Below are 19344 nucleotides of genomic sequence, written 5' to 3'. Positions count from 1 at the left end.
AATGCAGGATCTGAAGCGGCAATTGCAGAAAAGCTTGAGAAGAAACAACTGATACAGACCGCAATTGCAAGAAAAGTATTAATATCGAGAGCCAGAAAATCCATGATACATAAGAAATCCCAGTTGCTAACAGAATTTAAAGCTGTTATTTAAGTTGCAAAATTGGTTATACTTGATAAAAATAAAATGATAACAGTAACAACTCTCATAGGCAGGAATTCCTACTAAACAATCAGAGAAAATATTTAATTGAAGTACTAATCTTAATCAAGAGTATAGTTGTTACGCTTATTTTTATGTTAGAAACATATAGCAAATGAAACTCATAAATGATCAAATGCGTTGTTACGCTTATTTTTATGTTAGAAACATATAGCAAATGAAACTCATAAATGATCAAATGCAACAGCAGGATATTTAAGTGATGAACCTGTTGTTTCGTCCAATGCCTCCACCCAACTTTCTGGAAGACCCAAACATGGTGTTGATTGCTCAGTTAAGGATGCTTCACAGGGCTTTTCCCATTGACTCTTCCCGGTACTTTCATTGTAATAATAGAATGCACCACTTCCTGGATCTTTTGCTTCCACCTACATGACAAATTAGTGATTAATATGTGATAGTAAACAGGAGGGTACGAATAAAATATAAAATCCTCAAGAGTTAGAAAATGATAAAAGTCTTATAATTTAAGCTTGGAATGGGAGATGAATTGTCAGCAATTATATACCTTTAGACCTAATCATGAACTACAATCTTAAAATGCAGAATTTCATTATCAGAGTGGAAACCGACATCTGACCCATCCTCTTTCAAATATAAGATGGGGTTATATTCATCTTAATCCATCCATATATACCAAATTTTCATAGTCAATAAGAATTTATATACCTTTTTGGTTTTTCAAACAATTAGTATACAATATTACAGTGATTACTAAACATGGGGCTGCGACGATACCCTAATTATTTATAAAAGTTCATACTAATTAGATTTAGGATAGCTGTTTACAAGACATGATGATAAGAACCAGAACAGAAAATTAAGTCATTAATGGATAAAGCAGTGAATAAAGGGGGATGCATATTATTCATGGAAATGGAAAATCGTGCCTGTGGAATAACATTCACACTTCTGTCGGCTACGATCCTACCGATAAGAATACTCTCTCTGCTCTAACTCACCAATGACTTCCAAGATACCTTCTCACTCTCCTTCACTCTCAATATAGCAGGATTCATGACACAACTAATCCATCCCAGTTGCACATCAGCATTCTCCCTTTTCCTCTTCTTTTTATTAACATAAATTCTCAAACAGCAAAAACAAGTTTGCAAATATGGAGACTGCCTGACTTTTCAGCTAGTGATGATTGACAAAATTGGAATCAGTTGCACATTGTATAAGAAACAAATGAATATGAGAATTGTCTAGGGATGAGTAATGAAAGAAAAAAATTAGTAGAATTTTGGTAAAGTATGAATAACTCAGTTCTTTGATTCTAATCAAATTAAAAAATGAGTTAGCAGTAGCGATCATCAGTCAATCTACATCCACACAAAAGGTACAGTCAAGGTCTTGAAAAGTGATTTTCCCCAAGTAAAAATCATGTATATGATTGGTACAGAGTGGGAGGCACTTCTGGTTCAGGCTTTCATGAATAACTCCCATCCCTTGCACCCATTTTTCTTTCTCCAATGAGTTCACATTCAAACTGTTTTGTAGCAATCGGACCCGATAAAAAACTGTAGTTGTCTTGTCACAGAAATGAGCAATACAATGTGTGGGAGGCTCGTCGGATGCCAGTCTTACTGTTGCCAACGATAAAACCCCATCTACAGGTTTTGGATCTGAAAGATTTCTATCTCCCATCATCTTAACCTCCTTCTCTGTGGGAAAATGTATTTCATCAATTCCATTCATATCATAGACTTTCAAATCTTTGCTAAAATGCTTTATAGCTTCACGCTTAGTGGATTCGTGCTTTTCTGCTAATGTCAAGATACAAGAGAACCTCAGGTGATAACTTACAATAGTTTTGACCACCTTGAAGTTGTGGCAACAGCAGAAGAAGTCAAGCCACCTTCTTGCTATGCCGGCATACCATTTGATAATATCGGCATCCTCAAGAGCAACGAGGAAATCAATAGGCCTTGGACGACCCATATGATTCGTAAAAGCAACCAACCTCACCGCTTTTCTTATGAGTCCTACTGGTGCATCTACTTTTATACAGAACCTAGTCAAATCCTCAACTGTTCCTTTTGAATATTTTTGTTCTTCCTCTTGGTTTTCTTTCCTTTCTTTGTCCTCAATTACTTTCCTAAGTTTTACAGGATTCAAATGTTTATCTACCTGTTCTTGGAACTTATCATAAGCAACAACAAGGTCAGGCGGTAACTGATCTTGAATGTGTCTCAAGGAAAGGAAATCACCGGCTGTTAAACTACGATGCCATTCTTGACACTCATCCACACTCCCCAAGAACTCTTGCACTACTTCATCTGCCCAAGATTTAAAAATTTCCCGGACTTCGTTTTCAATACTAAAATCAAACTTAAACCCATCACTCTGCTTCATTTTCTTATAAACATGATTAAATATCTTCAACCCCAACATCCTCCTATTCCTCGCCCTAGCATTTCTGAACTCAATAGCTCTAACTTCCTTTTGTCTAAGGTACTTCTTTCGTGCTCGGATCGCTTTCTCTGACATAGGTGGGTGTAAAACCGAGGGCAGAACAGCCTGCAATTCCATCCCAAGAAACTCAATCTTCTCCGACACCGCGCTATGAATAGCCGTGTTCAATTTATCAACCCGCAAACTCAAACCAAGCTCCAAACTTTTAACAACCTTCATCTTCAAGTCCATAGCCAACAACTTGGATCCCCCCGAAGTAGCAACAAGTATCTCATCCAAATACCTAACCGCATACACCTTAACCGGATTATAAAACACATCAGATCCCAAACCAGAACCAACCATCTTCACATTCAATTCACGATTCTCTTGATTTTCCCGAAGCCTCGTCTCTTGAATCTCTTTATCAAACCCATCAAAATAAACATTCATCAAAATAGAACACAAACCACATTCCTGAGGAAGCCCTTTTCCTAACCAATTACCACCCAATTCAATCACCAAAACCTTACACTCAAACAACCTCTTAATAAAATCAATAAAAACACGATCTTTGATCTTATGTTCAACAAAAAAACACAACTTTTCAACATGGGCATGTTCAAATCTATGAGGCTTAAACCTAACAGTAAACCACCAAGTAGGATTCTGAAGAGTGTTCTTCAAATACCTTATAGCAGTGTGTCTTCCCATCCCAACACGTCCACCATAGCAAAAAGTGACGAATCTTTCGTCGTAAACAGCTTCCAATACCATCCTAACGGCTTCAATAACAACCTTGAGTTTCAAATTGGGTAAAACCAAGGAAGAACCGTTTTGGGTGATTGTAAAGCAGCATGCAGCCACATCGAACCGGTTTTCGCGAAGCTCTTGAACGAGGGAGTATGGATGAAACGGTGCGTTTTGGGTTGTGGAGATGTTGTGGGACGCGGTGAAAAGGACGGAGGGTGAAGCAACGACATTTTGGAAGAGGTTAGTGAAGTTGGTGGCATTGGTGTAATTGTTTAGAACAAGGGTTTTGAGCTGGGTTCTTGTGAGAGGTTGTTGTTGTTGTTGTTCAAGTTTGGGAGAGGAGTGAAAGAGGGTTAATTTGTGTGTGTTTGAAGTGATGATTCGTCTCATACGCAGGGATGTCAGCATGAAAGGCAATCAGTGGCGGTGCCAAGACCATGGGTCAGGAGGTTAAAATTTTTAAACTTTAATTCTCCATAACTCCTACAACAACCAACACAATAACAAACTTTAAGATTCAACTTAGGTATTATGAGTATGAAATAAAAAACAAGATTCTTTCAACACAAGTTGCAAGTTGGAGAGTAAAAATGTTGTCATAAAAAATATACTAACTATTAACTATGGGAGTATGAACAAAAGTTGAAAACAATGTCAAAAAAACTGTAAAATTAGAAGCTTATTGAATGAGTAAAATTAGAGTAAAACAATGTGACATAAACTGTAAAGTCATATAACACTTGAGTTTTACACGGCAATATTGAGTTTTACAAATTCATATAACAGTTGAGTTTTATAAATTGAGATCAAAGTTGGATTCATAATTTCTGGACACTATCTATATTCATATAACACGGCAATATTCCTACTACTTTACAAATAAGCCATGCCCATGAGTGTTAGATTGTCGTCACTTTAAAACAATTCTCCAATCAATTGAAGCTATGTAAAAAAAAGTCCCAAATTTCAAAACCCTAAACCAAAGATTTTTAATAATTACCTTAGTGGTAGATTCAATGTCTTTGAAGTAGGGTCATAGTGGTGGTTCGCTGCAACAGATTTTTGAGATAGAGAGGGAACTCAAACGTGAATGTAGATGGAAGGGTTGGGTGGCGCGGCGGAGTTTGATGGTGGTGCTACCGCCGGAGTGGATGAGAGTGGTGGTGGTAAAAAGATCTGCATGCAAACCAGCAAACCAGAGTTGTTTCACTTGTGGATTTTATGAGTCGACGACTCAGGTGAATCCACATATAAAATGGGCGACAAATTTTTTACAACAAAATTAATCAGCGCAGGCCATGGATTTTTTATTTAAACATTTCGTTTTTCTAAAAAAGAACTATCCGCATCTCCAATAGGGTCATTACTTAATAAGACCATTCGTTGTTAAGCACCTCTCATTAGAGGGAAAAAAATGAGTTTCCTTTAAGCAATATGCAACTATATATGAATCCTCTTTCTCCTAAGCAACTAACAGATTTCACGTTTAAAAAAGTAATAAAATATGTACTATTTGGTTTCACTTGCAAAAGAAAAAATAAGTTATTTTTGTTTAATGATGTAAAATTAGCGTGACTCATTTAAGTACTTTTCATTTGAGTCCTTATTAGTGTATTGTCATTGCAGTCATTAAATCCTTAATGTATACTTTTATTAAAAAATTATAAATAAGTGATGTGCAAACGTGAGTGAGATTCATTTAAGGAGGCCATTATGGATGCTAAGAGAGATTTGCCGCAAATTCCATATTTGCCATTTGATATTTAATTTCTTTCCTTAAATAGCTGAGTATACCACATTCAAAAAGATAAAAGAGAGAATTTCACTAGCAAAATCATCCTTGAAGAGATTTTAACTATATTTCATTTAATTAATTTTGATAAGCTAAAACAAAACAAGTGATTAATGAATTTCACTTAAAAACGAATCATTCAAGAAAATTTGAATTTAATTTTTGAGTAGAACACTTACACAAATTTTAATTATCTTTTGATGTATTACCGAAAACTTTTCTCCTAAAAATTGAAGGGTTAGCACAAAATTATAACTCTAAATTACACTTCAATTTTATTCATCTTTCGGTGAACTCTGCATTGCCAAAACATCCTTATTTTACTAATTTTAATTTTTTTTTACAAAAAGACCACTTAATTTACTTTGTAACGTCTTTATACCAGGTTTTATAATTAAAATAGAAAAACATGGTTTTGGTAGGTGACCTCCAAGCACCACATATCATAAGTGTTCATGCTTCCCTCAACAATATAAAAATCGTGTTCATGTTGTGAGTCATCGATGTTTAAGTTGAAACAAATTCAATTGGTGACCAGATGCTTCAGTTGGGTGCCGCATGTGTTCCTTTTTAAATTGTCACATATTTATGTTGTTATCTAAATAGCATAGATGACCTATTTTGGGGAGAACTATATACTCCAATCCAACATTTGTTCATTAGTAGAAGGAAGAAAATGCAATCAATTCACTAATATGTTCTTCCTACCAACTACCAACTAACTAATTCCTACCGAGATTTGATTCGATTATTTTTCTGTTGAGTGTATAAATATCTTTGAGTACGCTCATCCTTTAAGATAGCTTTTGAGACTTGAGAGGAGATCCAAGTCTATTTAACAAATTAGAATTGGTTTAATTAATTCCCATCTCATAGTTGTAAAGTTAACTCAATATATATATGAGAATTATTTGAAGATATTTCACTTGTTTTATTTTTAAAAATGCTAGCAAGACACTCTTATGTACATATCCCAACATTCATATGCTTTCTACCAAATTTATACATGAAACTCCCATGATTTAGTTTAACCTACGAGAGGTGTTGGGAATAGGAATCGAATATGGTATTTGGGAACTATAATACTCGTAATTTACACAAGACCCACATATACTCAAGAAATATGGAGTATAAACTTGAGGTCGGAACATTGACGCATTAGTTAGTAAGGGCCTAACCTATCGACCTCTTAGCCTTGCCCTGGGGCTACTGTTCCGTACATAAAAAAATATGACATTGTTTGACAATCAAAGTTAAGAGTAGTTTATAAACACTCACACTCCTCTATTCGTCTAAACACCATTTACAAACGACAAAATTGTGAGAACTTAGTATACTCAAAGGGCTAATACCTCAAAGAAGTGGTGTTGTAGAATTAGGTGAGTAGTTTATGCTAAAGGTTAGTTTGATTTAAGATATCTTATTAATCTCATTGCAGCATATAAAATAAGCTAGCTCAATCCATCAAGAAAGCAAAGTTCAAAATTTCTCCAAAAATGTTGAAAAATTGTAAATAAAGTAACGAAGCTTGATATTCCTTTTCCTCTAAATGATACTACACTTTCTGGTCAATAAAATTGAAGGGGAACCATTAACAATATACTAGCTACAATCAAGCACAAATTTTAAAAGAAAAAGGGTAGTTGGTAAGTTTAAAATGAAGCATGAGCGGGCGTATCAGAATCACATTATTGGTCATAAAACAAACCTAACTTGGCTTTTCTGATACAAATCAGATAACTACTATCCTTCCTTACTCTACAAGTTTTATTTATGAATTTTGTTTTTAGAGTGTCTTATAAGCAAATTAATTACTCTATACATAGCAATTAGTTAATTGGTTGCATTTGTTGACCAAACAGGTTAAGATTTAGCGCATGCTTTGGTTTGATTTTTCTTTCACAAGATATGTAAGTACCAATTTTTTATTGAATTTATTTTAACTGATAATACAAACCATGCACACTTTGATTAATCAAAGGATTCTTCAATTCTAAACACATAGGATTGAATATAGAAATCAGAGGGGAAATCCTATGGTTTATTGCAAACTTTTAAATGGGTTGGAGAGCTAGGAATTGAAAACATTATTTTTGAGCTAGACCCCAAAATAAGAATGGATTGATTTAACCATATTCAAGAGGATTCGTCAGAGTATAAATATATGGTCGATGATTTTAGTAAAATGTTTTTATATTTTGTCTAATTCATCCTTACAAAATTAAATTGTAAGATGAGAGATACACCATACGCGGCTATTTATAAATTACTTTTAGTATATCATCTTTTTTAATTTTTAAAAAGTAATATCATTGGAAAGTATATCATCTTAGATTTTATATTGAATTTAATTTGTCTTTACAAAATCAATTTATAAGTGATGACTCTACTATTGCAGATGTAGCATGATGTTGTAGCGACAATTTGATTTGGAGAGATAAACTTTCTCTCTCAAAATGTAACGTTCCCTAAAATAGTAGTATCTACATTTCTAGAGAGTCCAATTGGAATGAGTATAAATACTCTTTTATAGACTCTTTTTAGATTCATTATATTTTAAACATGACACTTGAGTTTTCTCGATATTAAGGAGGGTTAATTATCTTCTATGTTTTAGCAGAGTTCTTGAGCCAAACCAATATAGGTACTTACATTCTAGATAAAAGTGATTACATATGCATGTTGTCATCCTACGTGTACTTACCACATTATTGAAAGTCAAATTCATAACTTTGTTTCTATAAAAACAAAAGAAGGAATGAATATAGAAAAATGAAACTAACATTGTGAAACTGCGGTATACATAACATTACCATAAAGCTGGGCCATAAAACATAAATTGTTCGAACTAGAAGAAAACCCAGTTGTAGAAACTGGCCCACAGATTGTAAAAAAAAAAAAAAAAAAAACTTAGCAAACAAGATTATGGTTAAAAGAAGAGAGTAAAAATTCACCAATTTAGATTTAGACATTACAAGAAGACCATTTCTCTTCCCACAATTTATCGCGTGCCCTATGAATTTCAGATTATATAATCTGAAAAGCATAAAACATCCTCCAAAATCCTCCAAAGTACCATTTTTTCAAATTTTATAATCTGAATAGGTGCGCGAGAAGGTTAGAGGATGATATAAGAAATTCTCTTACAAGAATGGGACTAATCAATTAATTAAAACTGTCCAATATCATCTGCAAGAACCATTCTACTAAGAGGACTAGGCCCAAGTCTCTTTTTCCTCATCACACTCCTTTTCCTAATAACTTCCATTTGATTTCTTCTTCTAATTTGCATCATAGCCTCTTCCTCAATAACAAATCTTTTCATTAAAACATCATCAGTCAATGATTTACCCCTAAAAATCCTTCTTGATCCCTCTGTGCTAAGCCTAGCACTATGAGTTCTAATTTCATGTGATGTTGTTTGCAATGGTTTTGATGATCTAGGATAACTATTACTTCTTCTAGGTGGAACCTCATTTCTCAAAATCTCATTATAGGAATAAATAGGTGCACAAAGACAAACCCTTGTAAAAGATGTTGCTACCTTTAGAGATGTACATTTTCTTAGCTTGGTCTTATTGTTATTAGAACTTTGTGTAGGAACTTGAGGGGATTTTGGAATTGCCTTCCATAAAGTTGAATTATTAGATGTGGAAATATTTGTTGATTTTGGAATGATTTTCCATAAGCTAGTTACATCCATTGCTCTTTGATACCATGGCTTCCTGCATCTTGAAATAAATTGAATTTCATGATGCATTAGTACTTCTTGAGATGGTGTAGCTACATTCATTTTAGAACCAATTATGCAAGGGGAAAATAAATTGAATTTTTTTTTATAACCTCTATGATTTGTGTCTTGTAACAAGGTCAATCTAAATTTATAACTATGCCAGAATGGAAATTCCAAATTTAGAACCAATGTTGAAAAAACCTATAAAGCAGGTAAGCCAGAGAATTGATTTGGTCAAAATTACAACTATATGAAGAAGAAAAAATTGAACAACTACATGAAATTTTTAGAATAACAACTATAATTATATGAAGAAGTTAATGCTATTGGCTATTGCTAACCCAATTCTTTACTAACATGGGAAAGTGTTAAATTTAGTTTAGGCCTTAGAGGAATAATGTGAGCATTTTCTCAACAATCAACTGCAAAAAAAGAATTAAAACCCTTATTATAGATGATCACACTAATTATAGAAATGTTCATTATTTAGCAAAAAAGAATATACCAATGCATTAAGCTAAAATTCTCAAGAAGGGAGGTATAGTATAGTATAGTATAGTTTACCTTGTATTTGAATCATTCTTTGGATCTTGCATGAACAAAGAAAACTGAAAATATGAAAGAGGTGGAGGAAGAGAGCAAAATATTTTCATTTGTATTGTTAAGAGTGAAGAAGAGCTTTTTGCTTCAGTTTGTGACTTGGCAACGTGCTTCTATCCTTTTCTGTCATTCTTTATTGTAACCCAACATCTATCTTTTGCTTTGGCTGCCATGATTCCTTTTGAATTATTTTTTTTTTTTTTTGTTTTGTTGAAATATTTGAAATTTCAAAGTTATAATGTTACTACTTTTAATGTTATAATGTTACTACTAGGTGGCCCCTATCTCTTCAAAAAGAGTAAGAGTACTGTTTATTAAATTCTAAAGCCTTAATCATATTTCGTCCGTTAATCTTTTATGATTGCCATGAAGAGGAGACCATGGAGGCCATTATATAGTATGAGACATGCGTGGCCTGCCTTTATATTGAAAAATTATGTGGTGCTTAATCATAACTTTGTTCACTTGCCAACAATAACAAACTCTTAATTAACTCATTCTTCATAGTTCATATTATTCCTTGTGAGGTAATTATATAAGTAGACCAGACTTAGTAGTACTATATTAATGGAGATATTTGGTAAAACCAAAATTCTATTTCTTTCATGTATATTTTTTTTAATGTTTGAAGTATCAAATATGACATGGTCAACCGTGATAGTTTTATAGGACGATCGAATAGATTACATTCGATTTCATATATACTATTAAGTATGTGTTTGTTTGTGCGGTCAATCCACCACCAACGTTAGTTAAAAAGAAGCTAGTGATTGAATCTTTCACATTGATTGCAATTTTTTTTTTTACAAAACCACCACTACGAACATGAGTATAGAACTTGCATCGCTAAACCAAACACATTAAATTGTAAATATTATGTGATCTTGCATACACGTAAAACTATCATAATTACATGTAAGATATTCTTGTAAAATTTTCTTGTCCCTTTTAATAAGACCTTTTTTAAATTACAATATTGATTAGTAATTACTTTTTTTTATCAAAATACTCCCAACTAATGAAGTGAATTAAAAAGATCAATCATTTATGTCTCTATTATTAGTTGAAGTATAATTTTGAAAAGAGAATGTATTGTTGATAAATTTAACATCAATTTCCCCCCAAATTCTAGTGCATTGATTAAAAGGAAGATAAGGACGATTGTGTAATATATACAGACATTAAAAAAGTTGTATCAAATTAGAAGGAAATGTATAGCTATACAGGTATTTGCAATTAAAATCCTGTCTCAACAATATTATCCCATACACATCAATGTCATATTTGTTCCAATTCAAAGTATATCCAGAAAAGGAGCCATAATGTCCTTTCATGTGGGCATCAGCAGCATATGAAAAACACTCCGTGTCATGCATATATTGAAGGAATGGTTTAATTCCAATACATGTGAACTTGTGATGTGCAATTATTACACAAGCTCCTGCACCTTTTCTGTTTATAATGATAGAGAGTAGACCAATTATTTTTTCTGCTTGGCCAAAAAATATGTGTTATTGATTAATTCCTGAGTTTGTTTTACCATCTACCTTTATTATTTTAATGAAAACAAACAAGAAGAAGGATCCAAGTAGTTAAGCTTTATATACAATTAATACATAATGGATGGTGAGGTTTAAATAGTTAGTAATTTTTTTTAGTGGCCGGGTTTTGAACCTCGGACCTTGCATAATTTATGCATTGTTCCTACCAACTGAGCTAAGTTCACGAGGACAAATAGTTAGTACTTTTTACTCGATGTAAATATATCAATTTTTATTTTCAATTCCTGTAAAAAAAATTGTCTTTAATCTATTCCTATAGACCTTTTTTTTGGCGTTTTGTATTAATCTAAAAATTCGTATGTATTGAGATTAGTAAAAAAAAAAATTTTGTAGAAAGATTAGTAAAATTTATTTGTCTTTATTTTGAAGAACTAAAATCAAATATTTTATATATCATAAACACTAATTTCGACATACATAATTTTTTTTACAACGATATAAATAAATTTTACTGAAGCTAAAGGAAAGATCAAAACCAAAAAGTATTATTTTTGTTAGGACTAAAAATAAAATATATCTTTAAATAGCGACTAAAACTAAAACTCTCCGACCATAGTTAAGTCTAAGTTTAAATATTTCAAGATATATCCACTATATGGTTATAATTATTTTGCTACTTGATATATATTTAAATTCGTTAAAGGTGTTGTGGTGCTGTATATTTCTATCCCAAAACTCCAAAAAGCTGCAACAAAGTGAAAAAGACATTATGATTGGAGATGTTGGTTGGCATCTTGGCAATTGTCATTCAATAAAGATTGTGAATAGGCCATAAGGTAATCATGTAATTAGTATGTTACATGCAATTAATTTCATACAAAAAAAAATAGGTTGCATGCAATAAACCTTGAAGTTTAAATGATTTTCTTCGATAAGAGTTTCACATTTGGCCTATTAATATCAATTTAAAGAGTAGTCAAATCTACACTGTACAAAGGACACGTCTTACATCATATATAAGGAATTAGATGAAATATGATGAGATTAATGATCTAATTATGAAAAATAAACTTATGCTAATGAAATATTATTGTGTTTGTGCATAATAAACAAGCTTCAAAGAGTATAACACCACTAAAGGACCGGATTCATAATGTTTTATTTGCACATAACCTAGACATTAATTTCTTATATAATCTATGGTGCTGTTACTAGTATTACTATCATTGTGAGTGTTGTTATAATTTATTGTGTGGCTTGGAGGGGTCAAAAAAGAATTAGAGGTTTCAGACTTTAAGTCATCTTTTGCTTTTTAGTACATTGTAGACCATGAAAAATCATTTTGTTCACTTTGAATTGGAACGAAGACCTTCCAATCAAAATCTCAATGAAAGGTATGTTGCCACTATGGTATGGCGTCTGCACTTTTGCGAACTTTACGGAATTTAAGGTCTAGTGAGTATATCAAATTGCTTTCAAGCAAGAATGAAAAATAGTGACTTTCATAAATTTATCTCATCTTCGTGTGATAGAGACGGTAAAAATTAATTTCATGTGTGTGTGTGTGTGTATATATATATATATATATATATATATATATATATATATATATATAGTTACAATGTTTTTTGACAAATATATCCTTAAATGCATCAATTAAAATAGTTATAATTTTTTTTGACAAAAACATAGCTACAATGTTAATTTGTGTTTATTATTTGTTAGAGAATATGGTGTGACGTAATAAAGAATAAACTATGATGTGACACATTAAATAAACATGTGATTTTTAAGTGGATCTCGCGTCAATTTAGAAGCTAAATTTATGAGGTGAGACTTTTAGTTGACATAAATGTATGCAATTAACATGCTACATAAAATGTTTGCTAATGTGGAGTTGATGTAAAATCCACATGAAAGATCACATGTTAATTTTATGTATGATATTATATTATAAGATATAAGTCATTTTGATTGACACTTTATTTGCATATTCGCAAAATTAAGGAAATATGCAACAATTTATACTATCGAATTGCCTATTCACTAAATGAAAAATAAACATGATGAGGCTAAACCTTCTCTGCGTTTTATGAATCTATCTTATTCATATTTTAGCTTCTTTTGCCATGATATTGAATTGAAACCAAGCCATTAACAAAGCATTCATTAACGTTGGGTGATAAAGGTCAAGATTACTTAAATTTGACAAGATATTGCCTAGTGTATTATAAAATCCCACAACTTGAAGGTTCATTTAGTCATGCAAAATTAAAATCAAATAGATAGATTAGTTGGTTAGCATTAGTATATCAAAGATATCATGATAGCATATTCACGTGCAATGTTATATCTTATCTTATTTTCATTCATTCTCAATCTTCACCAAACCTGTAATTAGCCTCACTAGTCACTCCCACGAAGAATAAGTTAACATTTAAAACCTTTAAGACCAATCCAAACTATTATCTTTTTTGGAGGAAAAAATAAATAACAGTTTCCTCTTAAAATTGGAGCTACACAAAGCTAATATTTGTCCAGAGAAAAAAAATATATAGTCCTTAACATTTGTTTTTATTTGTCCAAAAAGTTAGGATTTTTGTGCAAATCTAATTACGGTCATCCTCGCTTTCTACTTCGATGTCTTTGCATGCTTTTTTTTTTTTTTTTTGAAGGAATGTCTTTGCATGCTTATTTATTCTAATCATCACAAAATTGTCAAGAAAGAAAAAACACTCAGTTTTCACACAAGTCCACATTTGTGTACGAAACCATATTTTATCCTACTACATGGTCGACTATATAAATTAAATAACACCATATTCGTATGCTTGTTAAAAAAAAACATCTACTTCAAAAAAAAAAAAACATCATAGGTCATATTTATAGTTTTTTTAAGCAAAAATTAAAGTGCGAATGCATCACATAACAGCTGACATCCAAATATGTTGACAATCCAGAACTATCAAATATCATTTGCAACATTCTAATAAATTTATTAAAACAAAAGAAAAGGATGAAACAAACAATTGAGAGAACTAGTTTAATACCCAAAAAAATAATAATAATAAGAGATTATACAACAACCACCTCATTGAAAATCTTATATCAGAAAACCCCCTAAAAAATCATGGTGAAAAGAAAGAAAAAAAAAAAGTACAATGCAAAACAACAAAAGCAGCATATATTGATGCTAACAAAATCTAAACTCAGAAACGGAGGGCTTATTCTTAATAAAGACATGATACTAGAAAGAATGAAATTTCACCATTACACCCTATCAATCTAAACACCAAGAGTTGCAAACCTATCAACGCAATGATTTCCTTCATGAAAAATATGTGAAATCATGAAAGGTGATCTCTTCGTGACGTCCAAACAGTTTAACCACTTGTTCCTTAGTTTCCAGGGAACAATGTTTGGAGGCTTAAAAGACAAGGTCATCAATTGCGAATCATCTCCAACCAAAGTGGAAACCAACCTTTTTATAAGCAAATTCAATAGCCATCATAAAATCAGAAGTAGCATGACCATTGTTGAAACAAAACAACCCAAAAAACTCGCATTACAATCATGTAAAAAGCTTCTACAAGCATGACCAGAAGAACACCCTATAGTTGCGCCACCAATGTTGCACTTCATCCAATTAAAAAGAGGAAGATGTCAAAAAACTTGTTTCGTACGAGGCACCAGGAGCACGAATATTAACCAGAAAAGCTTTCAGAATATCTCTTGCATGTTACAAGAGGAAGCAACGTATCAGTACTAAGCTAAAAAACCGGTATACTGATCAATTGAAAATGAAGACATAGGGTTGAAAAGTTTATTTTATTTAAAAAAAAAAAAAAAAATGAAAGTATAGTTCCTCTTCCCCGGGAAATGACACTGTAATACTGTTCTGTGACTTAAAAAAGTTTAAATAAGATGTCAACTTGGGGAATAAGAAAAATAAACAAGAAATGTTACAGTCACAACAGATAGTGGACTGGTTATCACAGCAGACTGTGAAGTCTTATTCACTGATTATCAGGTTCCCCAGGGGACTTCATGTTCCAACCACCTGAACCAGCTTTGCGCTCCCCACGCTTTCTTTTATTCACACAGGTCTTGAGAGCTGATTGCTCTTGAGACGTGCAAGTTGTTGTTGCTACATTATCTGACATGAGAATAGAAACGGAATGTGAACCTTCTTCCACTTCCCTTTTCACCTCCTGAAGCTTCTGGGTGGGATTGTGAGCTTCCACTTCCATTTTCACCTCCTGAAGTTCATGCATCAGAACATTTTCTACCATCTGTGCATCATCAATGTCAAAAGTGAAAATAGTCAGATAAGTACAACCACCACCAGTCGTAAGAAGTTTTGTCTTCAATATACTCTCAGTCCCTTTTTAGTTGTTGTTTTAAGGTTATTTACACATACCAAGAAAATTAATATATTTTGTTACTTTTGATGAAACTATTTGTATTTTTTCTATAATAAAGTTAATTATTTATCTCATTTCACCTTTTCTCGTTGCAATAAATAGTGAAGGGTATTATTGACAAAACAATAGATAATGTTGCATTGAACTTTGAAAACGACACGTAAATAGAACATGATTTTTCTACAAAAGCGACAATTAAAAAGGAACCTAACAAATATCTATCAATATGGAATCGAAATAAATCATATTTGGTGGCATAAAACACTTTTCTAGTTCTAGTCATAAACTGGAATTGATAAAAATTATATGATGAAATCCATACTTTTAGAAAACTCACATGTTCACCAGAGTCGGCAACCAAGGCCGATTGGAGGGTGACATCAGCAGCGGCCAACAAACCAACAGTGCTCTCAATTATATCAGGAATACTGGTAGCTTCTCCAAAGCTTGAAACACAGCTGTCAGGAAAGACAAAGTCTGCAAATTCAAACTCATCAGCTGCATGCTGAGATGAATTATATATACCTCCAACTCCAACAGATGCCGTGTATCCATTCCCAGCAGAATTTGTAGGACTTTGAGCAGAGCTAGTCTGCACATCACCATGAAGAATAAGGCTAAAATTCTCTGATGAAGAAAACCTCGAAACATTTCTGGACGTGATTTCACTGATGCCACTTTTCAGTGTGCGGACCCTACATTGTAGATTTTCAATGTTCTGAAGGAGCAGCTCAAAGGAAACATCAGTGTCAGTGCATTTGAGCAAAGGTTGATCTTCAGTTTTTTCTGTTGAATCAACATGTGGCTCTGTGATCACTACACCAAAAGAGCATATAAAAAAACTGTCATGGCTAATGAATCAGATATACATCAAAATGTGATTACTAAGCAAAATTAAAGGGAGATCACTACTGCCAAAGGTTAATAAAGTGAAAGATAAGTCGTCACACACAAACCAGAAACGTAATGCAGTTGAATAAAACAGTTTTCTTCCTCCTCATTTTCTCTCAATGAAAGAAAATGCAAGAGATTTTAACAGCACTAGTGAGTGGTGACTTAGCATATCATTAGCAGCAAGGATACTAACCCGGATTGTCAAAATCATCATCCAAAGAGCCATCAGCATCAGACTTCTTATTCTCTACAGTAAGTAAAGGAAAAAAAATTCACATACTTCTCTGAATTGGCGGCAAGCAGTTGGTAACAATAAGGAAACAATATGCAAATCAGATATAAAGATAAAAGAAAATGCAAAAAAAGCTCATACCGAGATAGGAAAAAAGATAGTGATGTGCTGCATAAGATGCTATGTCCGTTGTATCCTCAACTTTCTTTCGTCGTCTTCTCATTTTCGCCTTACTTCTGTACTGATGACTTGAAAATGGCAAGGATTTCGAACCAGACTCTTTTAAGGTAAAATGATCGCGTGCCGCCGTATGCTTTACCTTGTCATACTCTGCAAGTTCTCTACTGTACTTTAACTCTTGTGACTCAATTTGCTTGAGTCTTATTTCGGTCCATTTTAGACGCCACATCAGAGGTCGGATGAAATTCCTCCAATGATCTGTCAACTTCCTCTTCCTACATTAATACAGGAAATCCATGTATCAAAAATATAAATAAATAACTCTAGTGATAACAATCATATTGAAACAAACATACAACATCCAAGAATTTTGCTTCACCATAAAACACAATCTAACTAGATATAGTGGCATACCGCCATCAATTGACGATTAGCACAAGGAAACTCGAATTAATTGACTCTAAAAAGGTCATAAATAATGAATGAACACGCAAAGAGCGGCGATCTTTACTAGATGCAGAGACAAAATTATTACAGCAAGAGTTAGAATAAAAACTATGGGTGATGAACAGTTGGCTGGTTTAATAGTATAAATCAAAGCATGCAATATCTAAGGATTTGCATAGACATAACCTAATTTCTTACTGAAGCATCAAACAAAGATTTCACATGTCATATACAGCTGGAGATCGTCTTGTAAATACTGAAATATGCCTATTAACTATTAGGTTTGAATATTTGAATGCATAACACAATTTTTTGATAAACCTTACTCACTTTTCAACTAGCTGAAAAATAAAATCTTAACATATTGACCTCTAACTGGGGACTCTTATCTAAGGACTTTTATTTTACTGCATATGGTTTCTTTAATAACTTTAATCACTTCTCAAGTTCTCAACATTTTCATAAGACCAGGGTCCTTTTTCATATACTGGTCGGTCACTAACAAATGTCCAAGGAAGATAATTAAAGATTTGCATATTTGGAATTAAAGTCACCTTGTTCGGAACTCAGGACCAAAAGTATCATGAGGGCTTGCCACGCCATTCTCACCAAAGAACTCTGAATCCACTTCAGCATCACTTGATCTTGAACTATTTTCAGCATCAGAGTCTGTATCAGCAAAGGAACTCGAATATTCAGTTGCATCAGGGTCCTCGTTTTTGGTAGATCCAACATCACCCTTGTTCGTCCAACTCACAATATCAACATCTGTGTCTTCAAATACTTTAGAACTTGTAGAGCCAATTTGTTCATCAAGAACAGACTCCACCTTAACGACGGGATTGGCCATGTCTCTTAAACCTTTCTCTTCCGCCTTCTCCTTAATTAACGCAAACTTTGGCCCCCTTTTAGTTTACCTGTTCAAAATCAAAATGCATAGATAAATTCAACAAATTAAAAATCAGCTTTTTATATATAAAATTCTTACACAATAAATCGAAAATTCTGCACACACAACAAAAGTATATGTATGAAAATTAAACATTTCATGGGCATCATATACATGTCCAGAATTTAATATTAAACATTTTTATTTGACAAAACTAATAAAGTACCATTGCAAAAGCAGAACAGATTAACAAATTAAAAGGGCAAAAACTGAATTGTGAAATAGATTGGCAAACACAGTCTAGTCTTCAGTACATTGCAACAATTAAATTTAATAAAACATTTTATCAACTGAATTTTGATAGATCAGTGAATAAAATCAATCTATCAAATCTAAAGCTCAACTTTCATGAAAAATAATTCAATTCTTCACACAAACAAGTAAATAAACTTAAAACAAGCCCAATTATGTAAAAACCAAGCAAAATTTAGCTAACAACAGCATGAAGAAAAAAATTTAAGAAAGATTAAGATATATATACAAAAGCATGAGTGCAGCATTCCAATGTGAATTGAGGTAAGTTAAGATGATTACATTGAAGAGAGGAAAATGAACGTGCGTGCATGTATTGGAAGAGAGAGTACCTGAGGAGTGAGATGATGGTATAGCGGCTGATGGTGGCGCAAAGAAATGAGAAGTGATGAAGTTAACGTTATAAATGAAAACCTAGTTTAGTGTTTCTGTCTGTCTGTGTGCGTGTGTGAAACAAGTACACATGTCATGTTCTTATGTTTTATTTTATGCCTAGTCACCCAATTAATTATCACTTAAATAAATGGATCCATATCATCACATTTTAATAAAAATCACTTATTTTAATACAATTTATTAAAGTGATGTTCGTTTTTCATATCTCAACCAATAAAAAGGTTAAAAATGATATGATAGGTTTAATGTAGTGTCCTGGAATTCGAAACCGACTCTCTCATTTGTTATTTTGTATGTCTAGAAAGAAAAAAAAAGTGATGTTGCTCATGTTTCCGTAAGTCAGGTGACAATTTGATCCACCGTCCATCTAATCCATTCATTGATTAATTTATCTAATTTGTCCATCAAAGAAAAATTTGTTAATTGATTGATTTGGATTCATCAATTTAAAACTATGGATGAATTTGATTCATACATCTTATTTTTAAAGTATAATGTAACACGTCAAATAATAATACGTCGAAAGAATTGAAAGAATAAAAAAAACTTTAAAAAAGTAAATTCTAAATTG

The 19344-nt window shown here is 32.5% G+C and overlaps 2 protein-coding genes and 1 pseudogene across 7 annotated transcripts; all 3 read right to left on the bottom strand.

Moving 5' to 3' along the window:
* Positions 1-1293: 1293 nt before the first annotated feature.
* Positions 1294-4595, bottom strand: LOC146932200 (nuclear intron maturase 3, mitochondrial pseudogene; annotated as a pseudogene). The gene is made up of 2 exons (XR_015006974.1): positions 4373-4595; positions 1294-3855 (listed from the first exon to the last, which is right to left on the bottom strand). The product of XR_015006974.1 is annotated as a nuclear intron maturase 3, mitochondrial pseudogene (transcript).
* A 3492-nt stretch (positions 4596-8087) lies between these two features.
* On the bottom strand, positions 8088-9665 carry LOC146932199 (Serine/Threonine-kinase). 2 transcript variants are annotated; one of them, XM_085703846.1, is made up of 2 exons: positions 9462-9665; positions 8088-8895 (listed from the first exon to the last, which is right to left on the bottom strand). In XM_085703846.1, the coding sequence occupies exons 1-2, from the start codon at positions 9548-9550 to the stop codon at positions 8334-8336; spliced, it is 651 nt and encodes a 216-aa protein (XP_085559972.1). In that variant the 5' UTR covers positions 9551-9665; the 3' UTR covers positions 8088-8333. The 2 variants fall into 2 exon arrangements, with proteins under 2 accessions (XP_085559972.1, XP_085559971.1); XM_085703845.1 differs by having other exon boundaries at positions 8088-8889; positions 9462-9617.
* Positions 9666-14808: 5143 nt separating this feature from the next.
* Positions 14809-18749, bottom strand: LOC146932198 (elongation factor). Of its 4 annotated transcripts, none has more exons than XM_085703842.1 (6): positions 18660-18749; positions 17731-18093; positions 16691-17004; positions 16511-16564; positions 15746-16239; positions 14809-15291 (listed from the first exon to the last, which is right to left on the bottom strand). In XM_085703842.1, exons 2-6 carry the CDS (start codon positions 18024-18026, stop codon positions 15016-15018), a joined length of 1434 nt encoding a protein of 477 aa, XP_085559968.1. In that variant the 5' UTR covers positions 18027-18093; positions 18660-18749; the 3' UTR covers positions 14809-15015. The 4 variants fall into 4 exon arrangements, with proteins under 4 accessions (XP_085559968.1, XP_085559970.1, XP_085559967.1 ...); XM_085703844.1 differs by having other exon boundaries at positions 15761-16239; XM_085703841.1 differs by having other exon boundaries at positions 18710-18749.
* Between the last annotated feature and the right edge of the window lie 595 nt (positions 18750-19344).

Source organism: Medicago sativa, chromosome 4 (genome assembly GCF_051527215.1).
Source record: "Medicago sativa cultivar Bolivia chromosome 4, Bolivia_mono, whole genome shotgun sequence".
Classification (NCBI taxonomy): domain Eukaryota; kingdom Viridiplantae; phylum Streptophyta; class Magnoliopsida; order Fabales; family Fabaceae; genus Medicago; species Medicago sativa.
This window is presented reverse-complemented; position numbering and strand designations above follow the sequence as displayed.